Source organism: Rhodamnia argentea, chromosome 4 (genome assembly GCF_020921035.1).
Source record: "Rhodamnia argentea isolate NSW1041297 chromosome 4, ASM2092103v1, whole genome shotgun sequence".
Lineage (NCBI taxonomy): Eukaryota > Viridiplantae > Streptophyta > Magnoliopsida > Myrtales > Myrtaceae > Rhodamnia > Rhodamnia argentea.
Genome location: NC_063153.1, coordinates 20,448,962 through 20,468,593, shown reverse-complemented (window position 1 = coordinate 20,468,593; position 19,632 = coordinate 20,448,962). Strand labels below are relative to the sequence as shown.

At 38.3% G+C, this 19,632-nt stretch overlaps 1 protein-coding gene across 4 annotated transcripts; it reads right to left on the bottom strand.

Annotated features, from left to right (window-relative positions):
* Window positions 1-12,019: 12,019 nt before the first annotated feature.
* LOC115741090 (dehydration-responsive element-binding protein 3-like) lies at window positions 12,020-13,555 on the bottom strand. 4 transcript variants are annotated; one of them, XM_030674809.2, is made up of 2 exons: window positions 13,109-13,555; window positions 12,020-13,046 (listed from the first exon to the last, which is right to left on the bottom strand). In XM_030674809.2, exon 2 carries the CDS (start codon window positions 13,043-13,045, stop codon window positions 12,320-12,322), a length of 726 nt encoding a protein of 241 aa, XP_030530669.1. In that variant the 5' UTR covers window position 13,046; window positions 13,109-13,555; the 3' UTR covers window positions 12,020-12,319. The 4 variants fall into 4 exon arrangements, with proteins under 4 accessions (XP_030530669.1, XP_030530667.1, XP_030530668.1 ...); XM_030674807.2 differs by having other exon boundaries at window positions 12,020-13,048; window positions 13,112-13,555; XM_030674808.2 differs by having other exon boundaries at window positions 12,020-13,051; window positions 13,115-13,555.
* Window positions 13,556-19,632: the final 6,077 nt, after the last annotated feature.

Below are 19,632 nucleotides of genomic sequence, written 5' to 3'. Positions count from 1 at the left end.
AATTGACTTAATATCATAATGTTAGTTGATCTAACGAATTTTGACCAAGTACGATCATCAAAAGTAATGAACTCACCCTTTGATGTCATCGAGCTTCTATAAAGAAATGGACCTACCTAATCCACTTTTGAGTTTGGAAAAGAGTATAAATAAATTTGGAGAAACGTAATGAATATATGTATATAATTCACTTGATCTGCTCTTAGGAATATAGATAATCAGAAGATATACATTATTTTCTTTTAAGTACTTCGTTAACAATTAATCATACTCGATTAAAAAAATATTTTTCATTTTCAATGCATTGATTGCTCACAAAACGAGAGACATGCAATATTTTTTTTTGGTCGAAAAGACATGCAATATTGAAAATGACCATTTTTTCATGTCATTTTCTCTATTTATTTTTTAGCCTAGTGTCCTAGAGGTAGTGCTTAACAAAATTTTTGTTTCGAATGCCGTTTAAATTTACGTTGAAACTACTAAATAACCCCACTTTAAATTATAGAATGGCAAGTAATGGCCTACTGTTTTCATTTTATCACATGGGATATTTGATTTTTCGAACTCATAAGGACATACTATATATTAACAAATTTCTCGTGATTGCCCAGTCCATTCATTGAAAATTGCCAAGTTTCCTTTGGGTCCTAATTCCAATATGATCTCTATGCCTCGTCAACCCATACTACTCCCAAAGTTACACTTACAGTGAAAAAAATGGACCCGAGATTAATTATATGATAATTCCTTGATCTAATTGTCGAATTTATTGAGCCTTAGTGCTGAAAAGAAGAAAAGGAAGTGGGTATTCTTTCTCATTCATGTATTGGATCTCGACCAAAGAAAATAACTCATTTAAATAGTTCTCGTCTTTACTACAAATCCTTATGGCTTTTCTCAATATAACGGCTAAGAGAGTTATAGAGAACAATGATCCACATAATAAAAGAGCTCGTAGCTCATCATACTTACATGCACTATTAACCGTTGGAATTGAAGATTAGGTGCTACTATTCCAAATCGACACATTTCAGCTTAAAATAACTTGAAGTACTAAAGTTTTAGGTAAAAATAGTATTTTTCTTTTTTTGCAGTATTGGACTTTCATATTTTTTATGACTTTTAAAATGCGGAACCAACGGTAACCATCCATTTTGTTTCATACATACCACTCAATTTCACGTGCCCGCATAGCTCGCCTAAACACTAGTTTTTCTTAGCATGCACTCAAACGGACTTCTACTTTTGAAGAAGAGAATAAGAATTACATCGTGTCAGTGCCATGTACTCTACAGTATAAGAAAATTCCAATCCATGAAAGTTCTTTGTTGACCTAGACTTTATTATTCTATCTCATAAACCACGTTGCCATATTGAAAAAAAAAATGAAAAGCATATTCACACCAATCTAAACATAGATAATAGAACTATTAAGTGGATGTCCGGTTAGGCTTAAGGTCCTCCCAAAAAGTTGTGTTGCCCTTTTTCTTACAAAGTAAATATTATTTGTGTTTTAAGAAAATTGTGAACCATCAACGACATCAAAATTCTATTTTCGAAATTCGAGGTGTTTAAAGCTAACTATTATTGTTATATGACAAGATAAATGAACAAACTAAATCCGAAAAATTAAAATTAAAGTGCTAAACCTATAGTATAACAACCAATTTAGTTATACACATTTTCATTTGGCCCATTTAATTCTAAACCTTTTGACGATTTGTCAATACGGTTTTTCCAGCCAATTTTGATCAGCAATCGCTGACATGGACGATAGTTGTAATTTTTTTTGCTTTTCTTTTCTTTCCTTTTATTTTTTTTTCCTCTTCCTCCACTATTTGCCAGCCAAAGGTAAAGGTTGGGATGCCCTCGCTGGATCTAGTTAGGGTTGCCCTCATCCGTCGTTAGTTTGAACGAGAGATGACCAGCGAGGGCCGCGAAGCCTTTACCAGCCCTAGGTAGGTAGGGTGACCTTCCCTGGCCATTGTCGGGCTAGGCGACCGGCAGATGAATAAGGACCAAAAAGAAAAAGAAAGAACAAAGGAAAAAAAAGCAAAAATTGTCCACGTTCGTCATTTCAGGTTAAAATTGATCGAACTTACTACCTTGGCAAATTGCAAAGGGTTTAATAATGAATGGGCTGCTGTACAATTTGTTTATCACTTTTTGGATGTTTTTCTTAAAATTATATTGCGACCATAAACACACATCTTAATGACCAATCTAAAAGAAATGTGAAAGGAGTTGTCTATTGTAACAATTATCGCATTAAAGCAACATTTATAACCTCTTTTCTGCTTTACCTCGTAAAAGGGTGAAAAGATCATAAGATAACCATTCATAATGGTTGCTATTGTCATCATGACTCCTTCATCATTTCCACAGAAAGAACCAAATGTCAAATCAAATTTTAGAGACCTTATGGTATGACAAATGGGAAAATGACTTTTAACACGAAAGAGGGTTAAAGACCAATGAGGTTTGTTGTCGGGGAAAGAATCTTGCTAAATAATTGTAGGCCTTAGAAGATTTCCTATGCTCCTTCCCTACATGCTCCTGATTTTGTCATACATATATTTATACGAATATGCTGGAGACCACTCTTTATACTCGTGTTCATGGAAGTTCAAGAAGTCATCCATGTGCCATTCTTTTGGGGAAGTTTTCTTCAAAGGATTTTTCTTTTTTATAAGTAGCTAATATCACGAAAAATTTCAAACTGGTATACTATTGACAAATTTACTCCAAATTAATTTTTGGTTCACCAAAAATCCCAAACTAGTATATCTGTAACAAACTTATCTAAACTAATTTTTGAATCACCGAAAATCCCAAATTGGTACACTCCCGACGAATTTAACCCAAACCGATATGGATTTTCACGTGAACTAATGTGTCATCCAGTTCAACAATTTCATGATAAAATTTGATGGAAGCTAACGGAGGGTAAATATGTCGTAAGTGCACCAGTTTGAAGCTTTTTTTGTAACATTAACCCTTTTTAGGTGGCACAAATACAATAGGTTTATGACTTTTTTGACAATTTTCCTAATTCGGGAGAAGTGTCAAAAAAGTCATAAACCTATTGCATCGATGGAAATTCAGTCCTAAACATTATTTTGGTGCAGATTCAGTCCTAAATCTCTTGCATTGGTGCCAATTAAGTCCTAAACCTTTTATTAGTGCCAATTCAGTCCTAAACCTTTCGCATTGGTGCCAATTCAGTTCTAAATCTTTTGCATTTGTACTAATTTAATCTGTTGATTTAGGACTGAATTGGCACAAATGCAAAAAGTTTAGGACTGAATTGGCACCAATAAAAGGTTTAGGACTGAATTGTCATCAATTCAAAAACTTTAGGACTGAATCAACATAAAAAAATGTTTAGGATTAAATTGGCACAAATGCAATAGGTTTAGGACTTTTTTGACACTTTTCCCTATTCTTTTTAGGTCCATCATTGATATAAAAGAAAAAACTATGTTCACAAAAATAGAGATAAAGTCCGCAACTGCTATAGGCCACGAAAATCACATTTCACACTGTAAAGTTAAATCTACGATTCATGAATTTCTTTGTTCGTGCATTGATACCCATCTTGAGCAGATATCTGTTGTGGTCTCACATTTTGAGGATATAAGGTTTGACAACTAATAAATGTCTTGCTCAATAAGTGATTTAGGAAGCTGATAACAAAATATGATTTATTATCATAGTGTTAGTTGAATAAAATATTTTGACCAAGTACAACCATCTAAAGCAATGAACTCGCCCTTTGCTGTCACTGAAGAATAGGGTAAAGCCGGATCTTTGATGTCATCGAGCTTTGCTAAGAAGTGGACCTACCTAATCCAATTATGAGTTTGGAAAAGATTAGAAATAATTGGGAGAAAAGTAATGATTATACTTATATAATCCACCTTATCTCTTCTCAGCAATGTAGATTATCGGAAGTGGTACATTATTTTCTTTCAAAAATCTTGTTAACCGTTAACCATACTCAATAACGAAAACATTTTCACTTCTAGTACACTGGCTGCCATTTTCTTTATTTTAGTCTTTTAACAAAGACCCTAAGGGCGGTGGTTAACTAAATCTTCATTTAAAATGTATTTTGAATTTCTTCATGCCATTTTCTTGATTTAATTTTCTTTAACAAAGGCAACTTTTCATTACCTTCGCGGATTGCCTATAGTTGTCGACCAAAAAGACTTTGCAAATTCTACCTCGACGGCGATTTTCTTGGTCTCTTTCCGCCCGAGTCAACGGTCAGAGATTTGGCCGCTTTCTCTTTTCATCCGCCTCTCTTTGGTCCTTTTTTCTCTTCCACTCCTATCTCCTATTCTCCCCTGATATGATATGGGTATCTAGTTTTTTTTTTCCCTCTTTGCTCCTTGTTGATGCTCTTCTCAGCTTGCTGAGTGTATCTTCTGCTTCCATCGTTAGGAATTCACCCGCTACTTTAGATCCTCCAAATCTAGAAGTCTACAAGATTGATGAGGAATACAATGATTTCATACTACACTAGAAGCGATTATACGACCTCCGAATTTTGGAAGCTCTCATCTCTCGACCTAGATTTAGATCTGAGAGATTATCTCTCCTAATTTAGATTTATATCTGGGAGTTCCTTAGAGGCATTTATGTGCTTGTTCAATCTCTACCAATCTGAATCTAAATTTGGGAGCCTGTTCAACTTGTTTTTTGTATTTTCGTACGATGATGGTATTGAGGGCGTTGAACATAAGTGTGCACTGTCCAGTGGACAAGCCATAGCTATTGGAGAGGGAGATTATGGTGTGCTTATCACTTATGATGATGGAAGATTCGGTGATCGGCCGCTATTTATTCTGCTTTGATGCTGAGACATATATGTTCTTGTTGTATGAGAGTGTGCTTATCACAACATTTTGTATGTTGTTGTTCTACTTTGTTATTTGGGATTACTCTTGTGTTGAACCTCTCAAGTATTTTCTTGAGATCTTAAGGTATGAATGAAATATTTATTTTTGACAAAAACATGAAGTTAAATGTTTTTTTTGGTATCATCAGTGACCAATTTAAAAGAAATGTGAAAGAAGTTCCCCTTGTAACAATGATCGGATTAAAGCACCATTTGTAACCTCTTTTTCACTTTGCCTAGTAAAGGGGACAAGGTTATATGATAACCATTATAATCATGGTTCCTTCATCATTTGTAGTGAAAGAATCAAATGTCAAATCAAGTTTTGGCAACATTATGGTTTGTCAATTCAAATGGAAAAATGATTAACACGATAGAGATAGAGGGTTGAAAGTCCAATGAGGTGTGACGTTGGAAAGAATCTTGCTAAATAATTGCAGGCTTCGGAAATTCGAGATATTTTATGCTCCGTCCCTACTTTCATATGCTCCTATTTTTGTCATGTATATGTTGGATATTTATCACAATCTGAATTAGCTGGAGACCACTCTTTATATTTGTGTTAATGGAAGTCCAAGAAGTCATCCATGTACCATTCATCTGCGTGGCAACTAGCTTTTGGATAGTTGACATGGATATGAATTTGAATAGTATCTCTTGCTATATTGTCTTATCCATCTATGATGAACGTATAAAAAGTTCTTTGCACAAATAATAATAATAATAATAATAATAACGACGACGACGACAATAATAATAGTAATAATATTTATCAAGTGTCCAAAAAAAAAAGGTGTAAAAAATTGTGTTCACGAGAAGAGAGATCAAAGAGCTACTTGCTATAGACTGCGGCAATCACATTAAAATCGCAAAGTTAATTTTGATTCATGAATCTCTTTTTTCTATCCGTTTATATCAACATTGGACATACATAGAGCGTCAGTCGAGTAAACAACAATGACACGCATTTAAAAGACACCATACCCCAATACATTTTTCATTTCCCTTCAAAACAGGCTTTCGGAGAAACGAATTATATTCACCAAACCCCAACATGCATCATTAGAATCATTCTAGGCCTTACATTTCAAAGTCTGTCCATATATTGTGTTTCTGCGAAGCATATATCACGCCATCACGTGAAAATGAGTTAAGCAAGAAATATTGCTATATTGATCAGCACGTGTTGGTTTTCCTTGCTTTTTTATTATTTTTTTAAGCATATGCAGTCGGCCAGAAACTTTACAAAGGAAAACAAATACAAAAAAAAAAAAAAATGGTGACAAAAAGAAGAAAGGAAACGGGCGTTCAGCTTTGAAAAAGTAAACAAAACCCAAAGAAAAGAACAAGAAAATGAGAGAGAAAGAAAAGGTCCGACATATGCAACATTGCACTTGGAAAATGCGTGGCTCGCAGCTGCTAAGAATAAGAAATGGGGTCAACGCGAAGATTTGTCGAACAAATAATTGGGTCACTCTACAGTTATTCGGGCAGCACTAGAAAGTCATCCTTCAGCTTTATCATCACTTTGGTTTCATTTTTTTTTTATTATTATGCACTTTATTCAATCTTCTCGCCTCGTATCATCTGGCAGAGAAAATCCACTTGTCTGCGACGAAGATGAACAGAAGATTGCTGGGGGCTAATGCTTTTCCCCCCCAATATCGAATTGGTGAAATCTTGCCCAGGAACCAAAAAGGAAAGGAAGGGAAAGGAAAAAAAAGTATAGCGAGATTGGGTGCGTCGATACTACAAGTCGAAGAAAATTACTAAAAAAATCTTAAATCTATTGCAATTATGCTATTTTAGTCATAAATTTTTTTTTAGTTAATTGCGTACTAAACATTTTACATTTGTCTCGATTTAGTCCATCCAGCCGGTGTTGAAGTTGACGTCGGCGGACCTCGTTGGCACCGACGTGGCAATTATTAAAAATATTGTAATATTTTTATAAATTTTTTCATTTTTCTTCTCTTCTTTTTCCTTCGGTCTATCACCAAATCGGTAACCAGCCAAAGGCGAGGGTGAGCTTGACTTCGCCAACCCTCGCCTCTAGCATGTCGCCAAGTCAAGGAATAAGAAGAAGAAGAAGAAAAAGGAAAATAAAAAATAAAAAATTTAAGAAAATATGAAAATATTTTCGAAAATTGCCACGTCTGCTATGGCCGGCGTCTACGTCACTACCCAATGGTCAAAATTGGTTGGATGAACTGAATTAACATAAATTCCAAAGGCATAGGACTCAAGTGAGGTCTACCCTCGCCATGGGCTGGCATGGGCTGCCCTTACCCGAGGCCGGCGAGAACTTCCCTCTCCCGAGGCTGGCAGAGGTCGAGGCTTGGTGATGGCCAACGAAGGGAAATAAAAAAAGAAAAAGATAAACAGAAAAAGAGAGGAAAGAATAAAAAAATAATTCGATAAAATTTAAAATATTATTAAAAATTATTTAATTCGGAGTCGGCAATGCCATGTAGGATGGCAAACGTCTACATCGGCGATTTCCAACTAATGAGATTAAATTGGCAAAATGTCAAAATGTTTAGGACTGAATTAGCAAACCTAAAAGGCTTAAGACTGAATTGACAAGAGTGCAATAGATTTAGGACTTTTATTCTTAGCAATTTTCCCTTAGTAAATTCATACCTAATTATTATCCGAAGTACAATTCAGGGAACTTTTTTAAACACGAAAAAAATCCATTATATTCCCAGTAAAAAAACTTGGATGTATATATATATATATACCCGCCTCCAATTATTTATAGCCAACATAAATTATAGTCAAACCCTTTCCACTATCCTTGTACACCCTTTGCATTGTCAATTTCTTGCCTTGATCGGAAGGGGTAGTCCTCTTGGTGAACCCATAGCTCACGCGTTGCCAAATTGGAGAAGGTTGGTAAATGCGTCAAAATCATCTTTTATTGGGAGAAGTGCCGAATCTCCAAATGGTGTAAGTTAATTGGAATATTTTAGTCCAAAAGATTGGCGGCCTCTTTTGCCATGATTCACCATTGCTGTCAAAGAAATACGTATGTCATACGCTTTACACAAATACATTATCAGACTTACCCAAAAAGAATACATTACAACCACAATTTCCCGATTGATTAAATTTTTGGAGAAAATTTGTCGATTCGTATGGCGAGTTTTAATTTTGATACTTAGTCTACTTTCAATAGTACTTTCTATTTTGCTTGTTTTTTTTTTTAATCACCAGTTGTTTATTTGACGTGGCTACGGTTACGTCCTTTTTTTGTTTGTTTGTATTTAAGTTCCGACTTATATAACTGAAAATGAAAATTACAAAGTTTCATGTGTTCACCATTTTCAAATAGCAAAAATTTCGAGGATCGGTGTCTAATAAATTCGATCTCTTGTCATGGAAAAGCAACCCTATTCGGCTCTCACTCGAATAAGAGCTGTGCATTTTATTTATAATTTCACTTTTTCTTCTAATCCGTAAACCGAGTTCATTTGTATTACTTTGATATTAGGCCTTCCAAGTAACCCCTTCGGTTTGGCCCGGTTGACTATGTTGTCGGGGGATTTCAAATTTAGGAGCTGGAGATCAGCTGTTCAAATTTCACTAGCTGCGTGCAAACTACCTTGGTCCATGACCACATGTACATGTCATAAGGTTGGAATTTCGAACTACTTTGTGGGGTGTGGCGTGTTTCATGAGTTTTTAGGTAATCGGATTTTCATATCGGTGCCTTTGGATTATCAAAAGATAAAGGCCTAGCTAGCGAATGCAAATTATGTACATCTCAAACGAGAAACGATTGCAATTCCAACTTAGTTCCTCCTTAAGAGCTTCAATCGTGACGTGAGAAGTACAATGCAAATATCTATTTGCATCTGAACCATGTGTATGTTTGCATGGCAACGACCAAGACGGTTGTAGCGGGTTGCTTCTTCGATACTAATGATTAATCTAAACTTAGTGGAACCCCATTAATTATAGAGTACGTACGATGCTTCATTCATGCACATACCCCTTCCCACGTCACCATTTTCTGCAATTCTTTGTCGCTTTTCCAGCTTTGGTGATTGAATATCACATCTCGATGACTCGATCGAATCAACTATCCCCAAAAATAGAGATACACATCGCTTTCGTTCGATCGATTTTGTGTCCAGCAAGTTGATGTTAGGTGGGCGCGAGAAAAAAGAAGAATATGCAATTGGAAAAAAAAAAAGCAAAACTAAAAGGAAAATAAAATAAACAATTTGGAGTCGCCAAAGAATCCCACCATATCCATTTCTGTTCAATCAAGAGTGGATGATGACAGCAAAGAACAGATGATGACAGCGAAGAACAGATAATTAAATTACCTCGTTAATGTAATTGCAATTTGCTCTTTCCTCAAGTTATCTTATGCCCGATTGAAGGAGGAGGCAAAAAAAAAAAAAAAAAAAGAAAATAAAAAACACAATAGGGAAATTTTAAAAGATTTTGCAAATGGGTACTCAAAAAAATTAGAAAACGGTTCATATAAAATCAATAGGGGAGTGCTAGCATGATACTGCTGTTACTTTCGGTGAGTAATGATACAATATTGATCACTTATTTTAGTTGTAGCTGGCATGTATAAGTAAAAAAAATGTGAAAATTTTTTGCGGCTTGCATAACACGATCACAGTGTTATCGAGCAGTGTGACCGTTACGCAAGCATTTCCAAAAACGATATATCTTTTGATACAATTACGTAATGCATTATTCCATATATTGTACAATGGAGAGGAGGCCTGTCTTTTTCTACCACGTGAGAAAAAAAAATAAAAAATAATGTTTTTTTAAATATTTCGTGATTTCAGCTTTGATGTGGTACCACCAATCTGGACCATATGATTAATTGGGCACTGAAGATCCAATGGCACCACTTTCTCCTTTGTCGACCATCCTCGAATTAAATGATTGGGACCGAAAGATTTATTAAGCTTGTTTTTTACTACAAGTCTTGCAATATCGATTGGACAATTACAGCTAGTTCAGGGACCTTCAAGTATCTTCTGTTTTCTGTTGCCTTATGAGAGACGGAAAATTAAAATATAACCTTGGATTTCACGTATTTATGTATTACGGAATTACGGCGGGCTTCGACTATTTATCGTGTCAACGACAAAACGAGTCGAGATATAAGTTTTTTCCTTTTTTTTTCCCCTTTTCCGCGCCGGGGTAAACTAACACAGCTCGCTAATCCCATGCTCATTTGACTTTTTTTGTTTCTGCAAAAACTAACGCGAGAAAGAAAATGTGTAACTTCATGCATGTTGGACTTGAGACTTGATTATGCAACAGTCTTTGGGTGATTGTTTGGTCATAAAAAATTATAAATTATTATGGAATGCACTCTTTACAGAATCTGTGGCTCACAACATACGGTTGTTTTCCCAGTCACTTAAAGACGGTTATGTAAGCAAAGTTTTTTGACTTAACCAATACATGATAAAATTGAACGTGTTCGTACATTCGTGAATGGAAAACATTAAAGCATTTGATGTGCTCCTAGAAGCGATAAAAAAAAATATTATTCGTACAAAGCAAAATTTAATGCGGGCGATCGGTTTTGAAATGGGTAGATTCCAAACTAAAAACTTGAAACCTAGCTTGTCGGTGCCGGTTTCCAGTTTATGGAACCGAGAACCGAACCGATCGATCTTGAAACGGGCCTATCTATTTTTTTAATTCTTTTTTGTTTCGTTTCTTAGTTAATTACTAGATCACATGCATTATTTAGGTGAAAGTTTCTTAATTACGACGCCATAATGGCCTGGTTACGGTTATTTTGGCAGAAGTCTCAATGCAAGAGACTTGTAGGGTTTGATTATCAACATATTCAAAATCGGTTCTGTCCAAAAACCAGCCTTGAAATGGTTCCACTCGGAAACCAAATTAGTCTTAGGCCGGTTCTCAAACTTTTCACCCACGAATGGAACTGATCCCCATGTGAATCGACTTGGAACCGATCGGGTAAAAGCCGATTCGGTTATGTTTCCTTCTCGAGTTGGATTGCCGGCTCGGTTGCTCACCCCTACGCAAAACTACATACAGTTATCACTCTGTCTTCAAAATTCAATGTGCCTTTTAGTCGAGCCAGCGATTTCACTCACCAGGGAAGAGTCAATCATGGGAAAGGAAAAGCATTATTGTCAACGTGAGCTCAACATCACTCAAATCAATTTGGTTAAATGGACTCTATATTTGTATATACTTTTTGCTTATCCTTTTGTCGGGGCTCGAGGGATATTTTCTGCTGTTTCTGCCTTATTTCCAGCAGAAGAAATGAGAGAGGAGTACAGATAATCTTCTTGAACTTATAGTTTCAACTTTCAACACCAGCCACATTTCCATGGGCGAATTTATCCATACGCCACAAAAAAAATAAAAAAAATAAAAAAATTCAGACACGAGTTAAGAAACAGCTGACAGACAGTGCACACTGATTACGACATTTGATTAAAAAGATAGGCTAAAGTGCGTGTTATTATCTCCACTGAGCGGCAAAAATGGTCGCTGTCAGTATCACCCCCTGTTTTCACCATCCGTCGTGTCTGCCAGAAACAAAGTTTCAACTCCAACGTTAAGAAGATAATAACAGCATGAAGAACAGTAACCGAGGCTTGCGGGTGGGGGCGTCGTTTCTGTGGCTGAAAGTCTTTTCCTCATTGGGGTGGATCATGAGCTTTCAGACTTTTGCATATTTCCTTCGCGCATCATTCGTTTTTATATATGCCAAATTGGTCGGGCAATGGTGCCGGGTCATGATCAAAAACCTCACTTTGGGTCAGAATCTTTTTTGTTGATTATGTTTCTCTCTGGTACAGTCGCGAGAATCATGAGATGGTGGTTGCATGCACGAATCTTCATTTGGAAAAGTTGCTGAAAGGGCGCTATTGTTTTGTCAAACAACATGACTGAAGTCTAGTTCATACAGGTATGGACAAATCCAGAGAGAGAGAGAGAGAGAGAGAGAGAGAGTGAATGAGCACTCCACCATCCAAAAGCAGAAGCAATTTATGAGGCCCTCTTCGAGCAAGCTTTAGTAGTTGAGTCCGTCGAGGTGGGTACGACATTAAATAGATGCAATCGAGAGAGACTGCGGTGTTGATGACGAAGAACAAGAAGTAATTAACAAGTTAATTACACACACAGAGTCAAAGACACTCGGCCAACAACAATTCGAACATGAACAGAGTTAGACATTCGATTGATATATCGTGATTATTGCATTTTGTGGTTGGCCGAGTCGATCATGTTGTGAACGCAAATAGAAAAAGGTAAATAAGTCAAAGCACATGATTTACATGGACAGCTTATTCACAAATTTCGTACCACTGCCGATAATTATCCCACGACAAACCTGTAGATTCATCATGCATCAGACTCTCTGGCACTGGCATTGGATCGTCATCCACCCACATAACCAGACACGTCATCGAAGCTCGCCCCCAGCCACGGCGGATGGTAAAGCCACCCGTCCACCGAGTCGACGAGCACGAACTCGCTGCTCGGCCTGGTGAGCTCGTAGCTCGTCCCGAGACTAGGCAGCTCGATGATTTCGCTCAGCTCCTCTGAGGTCTCGGACAGATCCATGGCCGAGGCTAGCGGTGACGACGGACTTCTTGGTGGTGAGGATGACGACGCCGTTGACGCGGTGATCGTGTCAAATTTATCCATCTGCGCTGCTTTTGTCGCCGCCGCTTGCACGTCGCGCGGGCTGAGCGAGACGGGCCGGGGCAGTGAGCTGGCGAGTTCGGGGAAGTTGAGGATCGCCGAGCTGCCTTTGATGCTCAGGGCGGCCACGTCGTGGGCGCGGGCTGCCATCTCCGGCGTCGGGAACGTCCCGAGCCAAATGCGGGATTTCTTCCGCGGCTCGCGGATCTCGGAGACCCATTTGCCCCAGCTCCTCATGCGCACGCCGCGATACACCGGGTGCTTGCCCGAGTCGTCGCGGAGGCGCTTGATCTTCTTATCGGACTCGGTCGGCAGGCCGGCGGAATTCCGGCGGCCCGTGGGCTTTGGGACCGAGTTGAGGGAGGAGTCAGTCCACCCCGTGGGCGAGGAAGGGGAGGATGGTGGGGAAGAGAGCGAGTTGGAGCTGGTTTCGCGGTCCGAGTTGGACGACTCGATCATTTTATCAGGCGGACACGGTACTCTCTTTGCTTTCTTGGTGGGATTCTTCCTTGTTTTCAATTCTTGATCCCGTGCTTTCTTGGTTGGACACCGAGGAAAGGACCACTGGGTCTTCACAGATAGAAGAAGAAACTATAGTCTTGCTTGGTTTATATTCATGGGGGCATGGGTAACAACCAAGAGAGATGACAATCAAGCTTGCTAGCCCACATGGGGCAAATTCAGACAACTCCAAAATCCTGGTCACAGAGAGATATGTAACTGTCTCTCTCTGTGGCTAAAAGTAGAAGGAGATTGATGAAATGCTGAGAATCAGAGAAAGAGAAGCTCTTGAAGAGAGAGAGAGAGAGAGGAAGGGAGTTGAGACCACTGGGCAGTGGAGGAGTTAAGTAAGTGGGCATGCACTTTGAGAGCTACTCTCCTTGATCAAAATAGAAGCTTTTTCATCTTCTTCTTCTTCTTTTTGTTTTTTTCCTCTGTTTTGCTCCTCCTCTTCTCCCACCATTATTTCTCAGCGAGTCGCCCAACATTTATAAGGGGCTTCGATGGAGAGAGCGACGGAGAGATGGACCCATCAAAGAAATGGGTCACCCTAGGGTTACACAATGCGGGGGGCGTCCCCACCTCTATAAGACCCAAAGAAGCCCTTAAGATTTAATTATTTGGCCTTGTTTCTTTTAGGTCATAGCAATAGGATAGCTTCCATTTTTTGCTTTTGAGACCTCTCTCTCTCTCTCTCTCTCTCTCTTGCTTCAGTGATTTCACCTGGCCACTCCTGTTCATTTAACCCCTTATCATTTTTGAGGGACCATCACCAACCCCTTGCAGAGCAACCAATCATTCATCAAAAAAAAAAAAAAGTTGATAACACGAAAAACATCAAACTTATTCATTTATGACAAATTTAAATATTACCATCAAATTACTGAGTTTGATGACATGTAGCAATTGACGTATGTACATTTTGAGAGTTTTACCCTTTGTTTGTCATATATGTACTAGTTTGGATTTTTTTCAAGGTAATAACTCAATTTAACATAAACAAACGGAGGGTAAATTTGTCATATGTGTGCTAATTTGGTATTTTTGGTGGTAAAAAAGTTAGTTTGGAATAAATTTATCATAGGTGTATCAGTTTGGAGTTTTGATGGTCAACAAATTAATTTAGAGTAAATTCATCACAAATGCATCAATTTGAAATCCCTCGTTGTTTTAAGCTCCAAGAAAAAATTGCCCCTTTCTCCTTGCATTGCCAAAAAGCCAAAATAAGGAAAGAGGGAAGAAGATAAAATCCTCGTTCGCAAAGTTCTTTCTTTTGTCTTCCCAAGATTGGTCGGTGGGGATATGCAGATTCTGTGTGAGGTAACAGGTTAGGGTTTACAGTGCCACCATGCCCCATAGGACTGTATTATAAATAAGGGAATGGCTATATTATTGCAATGGGTGTTGGAATAACATAATATTTCATCAGGTCTTTCTTTTCTTTCTGCATGATTGGTTGTGATATTGGAGGGTTTTTTTAGCTAGATGGGGAAAGAAAGAACTTGAGGCCCATATGGTATAAAAGTCCCAGCTCGGACGCTAGAGGAGGAAGGGTCCAGTCACTACTTAAAAACAAATGTTTTTATGTGATTGAGAGGCCTACCCGAATCTGAAAAAAGACAGTGCCGGAGGATTTTATGTACTAAACTATGCTTAGCAATTGGATACGTTTTTACCCATGATTTAGGGAAATCATCTAGAAAAATCCTAAATTTATTGTATGGCGGACTAATTCAGTCTTAAACTTTCAATTATGTGTCTTTTGATGATTTTTTAATATAATCCTTGCGCCCTATTTTGATAGATATCCGCTGACGTGGAGGTACAATTAGTATTTCCAACTTACATTGGGCAGAAAGATTATATTGGTGAGTCATCAAAATGGTTAAGACTAACTTGGCCAAATTAAAAAAGTTAGGACTGAATTTTAATTCGTCAAAGTTTAGGAATGAATTGGCCGCGTGTAATGAGGAATTTCTTGGACAATTGTCCATGGTTTTGTTGCGACCGTTTAAGATCATGTGCATAAGTCCAATGGTTTAAGTTTTACCGAGGCAAGTCGCTAATTAAGTGGAAATGTTATAGAATAGCTAAGTTGGAGTCCTTTCGAGTGAGTGTACACTTACTTGTGAACTTATGTTAAAAAGAGGCAATCTCGCTTGTGCATATTTAAACTGCACATATTTTTGTTTACGGACAACTACCAAATCCAAATCAGATGTAAGGACAAAACTTACAAAACTAAAAGAAAAAGAAAGAGAGAAAAAAAATAATTGCAATGAACACCATTCAGTCAAATGATCCATTTGTATGATCTCAATAATACCACGTTTCATCATTAATTCGCCCCACCTCCCAATTTCATTGAAGTTTCATTATTTGTCGCTATACGAATACGACCAAGAGATTTGTATGTCTACGTACACGTGCGTCGAATGGCCTCGTGATTAAGCGAAGATATGTCAATCGGTTAAAGCATGGCGGGGTTCCATGTACATAATGATCCGAAAAATTATCTAAAAAGTCTTAAATTTATTGTAAATTTGCTAATTCAATCCTAAATTTTTTAATCTTGCCAATTGAATCCTAAATTTTTTCACGTTTTGCTAATTGATTCCATTTGACCAATTTTGATAGGAAATTACTGGCATGGACGCCGGCCTCCTACGTGGACAACATTCAATAACATTTTAATATTATTTATTTATTTATTGTTTATTTTCATTTCATTTCCTTTTCTTTTGTTTTTCTTTATTTTTTTTCCTTCCCTTCTTGCCTGCGGAGGTCGCTGGCTTGGTGGCCCTTGCTCGGGTTGGCGAAGGGCTGCCCTTGCCTAAGGTCAATGGAGGGAAGGAGGGAAGAAAAAAAGAAAATGACAAAAAAAAAGTAACAGAAAAGCGGAAACATAAAGAAAAATAAAAAATAACAAGTTATTATTAAATTTTGACCACCTTAGCACCGGTTGCGCGATGTAGGACGGCTCCCGTCCACATCGATGATTTTCAGCTAAAATTAGCCGGATGGAGTTAATGAGCAAAATTAAAGATTTAGGTAGGATTTGCTTAACCAATATCCTATGAATTGATTAAACTGTAATAGGCCGAGGACTTTTTGGATAATTTTTCCCCGTAATGGTCCCCGTGCGATGCATGAGTGAGCCCCCAAATTCATAGGGCATTGGTTAAGCAAACCCCGCGTAAATGGGAATCCACCGGACCCAAAACTATGCAGGAACCTTTCATTGCATTTCTCTAAATGATGTAAGTTCCGCACAATTGTCGCCCCCGTGCTTGGTTTCGATTCGTCCACTACACCCTCGATGCAACGCTGCATTTCTCTCCACGTGAGATGCAGTCATATGTCCGATCCTAATCGCGCTGCGACCAACCAAACATCGGGCGACAGCTCATCTCGGGTCCCTGCTGCGAACAAAGCACGTGCCGAGGCATTTTTCCTGAACCAGCGAGGGATCGATTGGTGTCTCGCATTGATGACCACTAGCCCCACACGCGATGAGCGGCCCTTTCTTGGCAAAGTCATAGGAAGCGCCTCGGGAGGAGAGGCTTCAAATCTATGTCCTCCGAAGGATGGGTGGAAAGTACACTTCCCCTTTATTTTGTGCTCGTGTAAGTTCATCCCGGTACATAAATATACTGCGCACTTCTGTACTTTTTCATCAACTGGATTACCCACCTTTTCTCCATTTGGCATGGTGCGGGTGAAATGATGAGTCAAGGCCACGAAATGGAAGGTGGGGGTGGGAATGGATTGAAAAGTTGTTATGACCCCTCTCTCTCATTCCTTTATTTGGCTGTCTAGAAGATATGAAGTGAAGAAAGAGACCGACAACAAGTGCTTAAAAGTCAAAACTATCCTTAAATAGGTAATGAAAAATGGGAAAGCGAGAAGTGCGAATGGGAGAAGGAAATGTCAAAGCGTGAGTCCTATCTTTCTAATGGGAAGAATGACAAATTTCTATTTTCGTATAGTTTGAGACTGTGGAGCGTGTCTTGATGTGTGTGGGCTTCCATGTCTTCGCATGGAAATAATGGTTTTGTAGTGCTTAGCCTCAGCAAAACAATGTTTCGCGACACCTTTGAGAACATTTGAATGGGATTCTTAGCCGCGGATTAGACACCGAGGTTGCATTTGGAAACACTTTTGGGGAAAAGCCCATTGAGAAAGGCAAAGGACTTTAGGTGTAAGGGGGTTTTTTTTTTTTTTTTAAATGCACATATTATTTAGTAAAGTATAATTTAAAAGCACATTGGAAATAACTGTGATTTAAATGCCGTTTGGCATAAACTACACTTTTGTAAAGGATTTTTGTTAGTTTTTTCCTTTTAAAAACTGTGCAAACCTTTCCAGCGGAACTCAGTTGTTGGCTAGATCTGGCCTTGCCTAAATCCTTGCCGGTGATGTCGCGTGAGGTCGGGATATTTATGAAAGTTGCTTTTTTTTGGGTAAGGAATATATTTATGAAAGTTTAACGAAGTCAAAGTTGGAAGAAAAGGAATGCACTTTTATTCTGGAAATGCTTGTAGCTCAAACCACTTTTGGACCTATCTTGAGCTAGAGGCATTTGAAAACGTAATTGCATTTCCCTAAAGTTCTCCAAAATATTTACCAAATGATATTTGGGTTTTCCGAGGGGCTTTTAGAGCTCAAGGGGCTATGGGAAAGTGGTTCCCAAGGGCACCCTAAGAGGTAGCTTTACTCGGGTTAGAGACTATGGGCGAGGCATGTGCATATGTTGAAAAACCTCTTTCAATTCTTCGGTTATCGGCTGAATGGGCCAAGTTAGACTAGGCCCGAGGAGCACCACCTTTCATTTCATTCTGACGGCGACGAGCCCATTCCAATCAATGCATTTCAAGACTCAGTAGATTTCCTCAATCTATAGCCAGCAAAAGAAGAGAAGAAACGAAAACCAAAAACCCACATTTCCTAGACACCCTTCTAGTTCTAACCATGTCACATTTCTATATCAATTTTCTCAGCATCTCTGATGATGTTCTTTCAGCACAGGAATTGGTGAAAACTATCATAGCTGGTCGGATTTCCCCTGATATGCATCGATGCAAGCTGATCTTATGAAGGCTTTTAGACTCAGTGAGATGGGGTTATTTGCCTCGAGTGATTCTGAGTTATTGGTGTTCTTGACCAGTTCACGCAAGATGGATTACAGCTTGCATTACTTCTCCCTAGTTTTTCTCTTTCCTTGGATGGTGGCCTTGAAGGCTATTCTAAGGGAGGTGAGGGATAAAGGCAAGGAGATCCATTTTCTCCCTGTCTGTTTGTGGTAGCTAGGGCTAGGGAGGTTTTTCTCAGAAATGCTTGATGACGCTGCTTCTAGGGATACTCTCAAATTTCACTTTCTCTGCTCTGAAAAGTAACTCACTCATCTTAACTTTGCGGAAGATTTGATCTTTTTCTCCGAAGGGGACAAGGACTCCTTGCAGCAAATCCTTTCTCCGTTACAGCTGTTTCATCCTCTTTTAGAACGAAAGTTGAATCTTTCAAAGACTGAGATTTCCTTAGCTGGTTAAAATTATGATGAACGCGTTGAATTGGTCATATGGAGTGGCTTTTAAGAGGGGTGTTTCTGCCAGTAAAATAACTTGGTTCACCTTTGATATGAGGTAAGCTAAGTGACAAAGAATGTAAGCCTTTGGTGCAGGGCTATCACTTCAAGAATGAAATGATGGACTGTGAGGTTTGGGCATCTTCTGTATGCTGGTCGGCTTCAGCTTATCAGAACAGTTATCGTTAGCGTCACTAATTATTGGTGCCAGATGTTCAAACTCCCTAAAAAAGTTATTATTGAGATGTGCGTGTGAATATATTAGGCGAAAGAAGCCTCACATCAAGAATGTAGTGCAATATATAGCAGTAAAATATATTGATTGACTTATATCTTTTAAGAGAATGCGGATCTAACTAAATATCATCTCGAATTTGAACTTCCTCTTGATGATCTCTCGGGTGAATATATCAAGTTTCTGCGGTGCTGACGCAACTATTATCAAGTAGATAGAGCAAAAATGCAGAGGCCATTAAAAGGAGCAAAGGTAATCATGAGATGATATATGTCCTTGATTAAGAAACTTTCTTTAAGAGGTTCTCTATTTGATCCTTGGCATGAATAAAATCATGAGATGATCTTTTTGCACTCGATTAGTTGTCTTTGCAATTGCTTCCCATCCAGCGCATTACGATTCGATTGCATGACACTTTACAAGTGAAAGGCTATTTTAGGCTTTTAAATAAAAGCAATCAACTAGGTGGGTTGTGTGAATAATTGTGCGATTATTAGGTGCACTTTGCACTTAAATTTCGAATTTAATAATTATAAAAGAAATAACTATTGCATCCTAGCAAAACATCTGATTGTTTCTCTTGAGACTTCATGAAGAAGTATCAGAATTGTTATATGAAAATCTCATTCCGAGACGTAATTGCATCCTAGAGGGTTTTTGCCGATAACCATTACCAACGTTGTGAGGCAAAAAATTCTTCAAAGAAAGCGTTATCACGAATCAAAG

Bases quoted from the DNA above. Each gene is read 5' to 3' on its own strand.
- LOC115741090 (XM_030674809.2), bottom strand. From the start codon at position 13,045: ATGATCGAGTCGTCCAACTCGGACCGCGAAACCAGCTCCAACTCGCTC.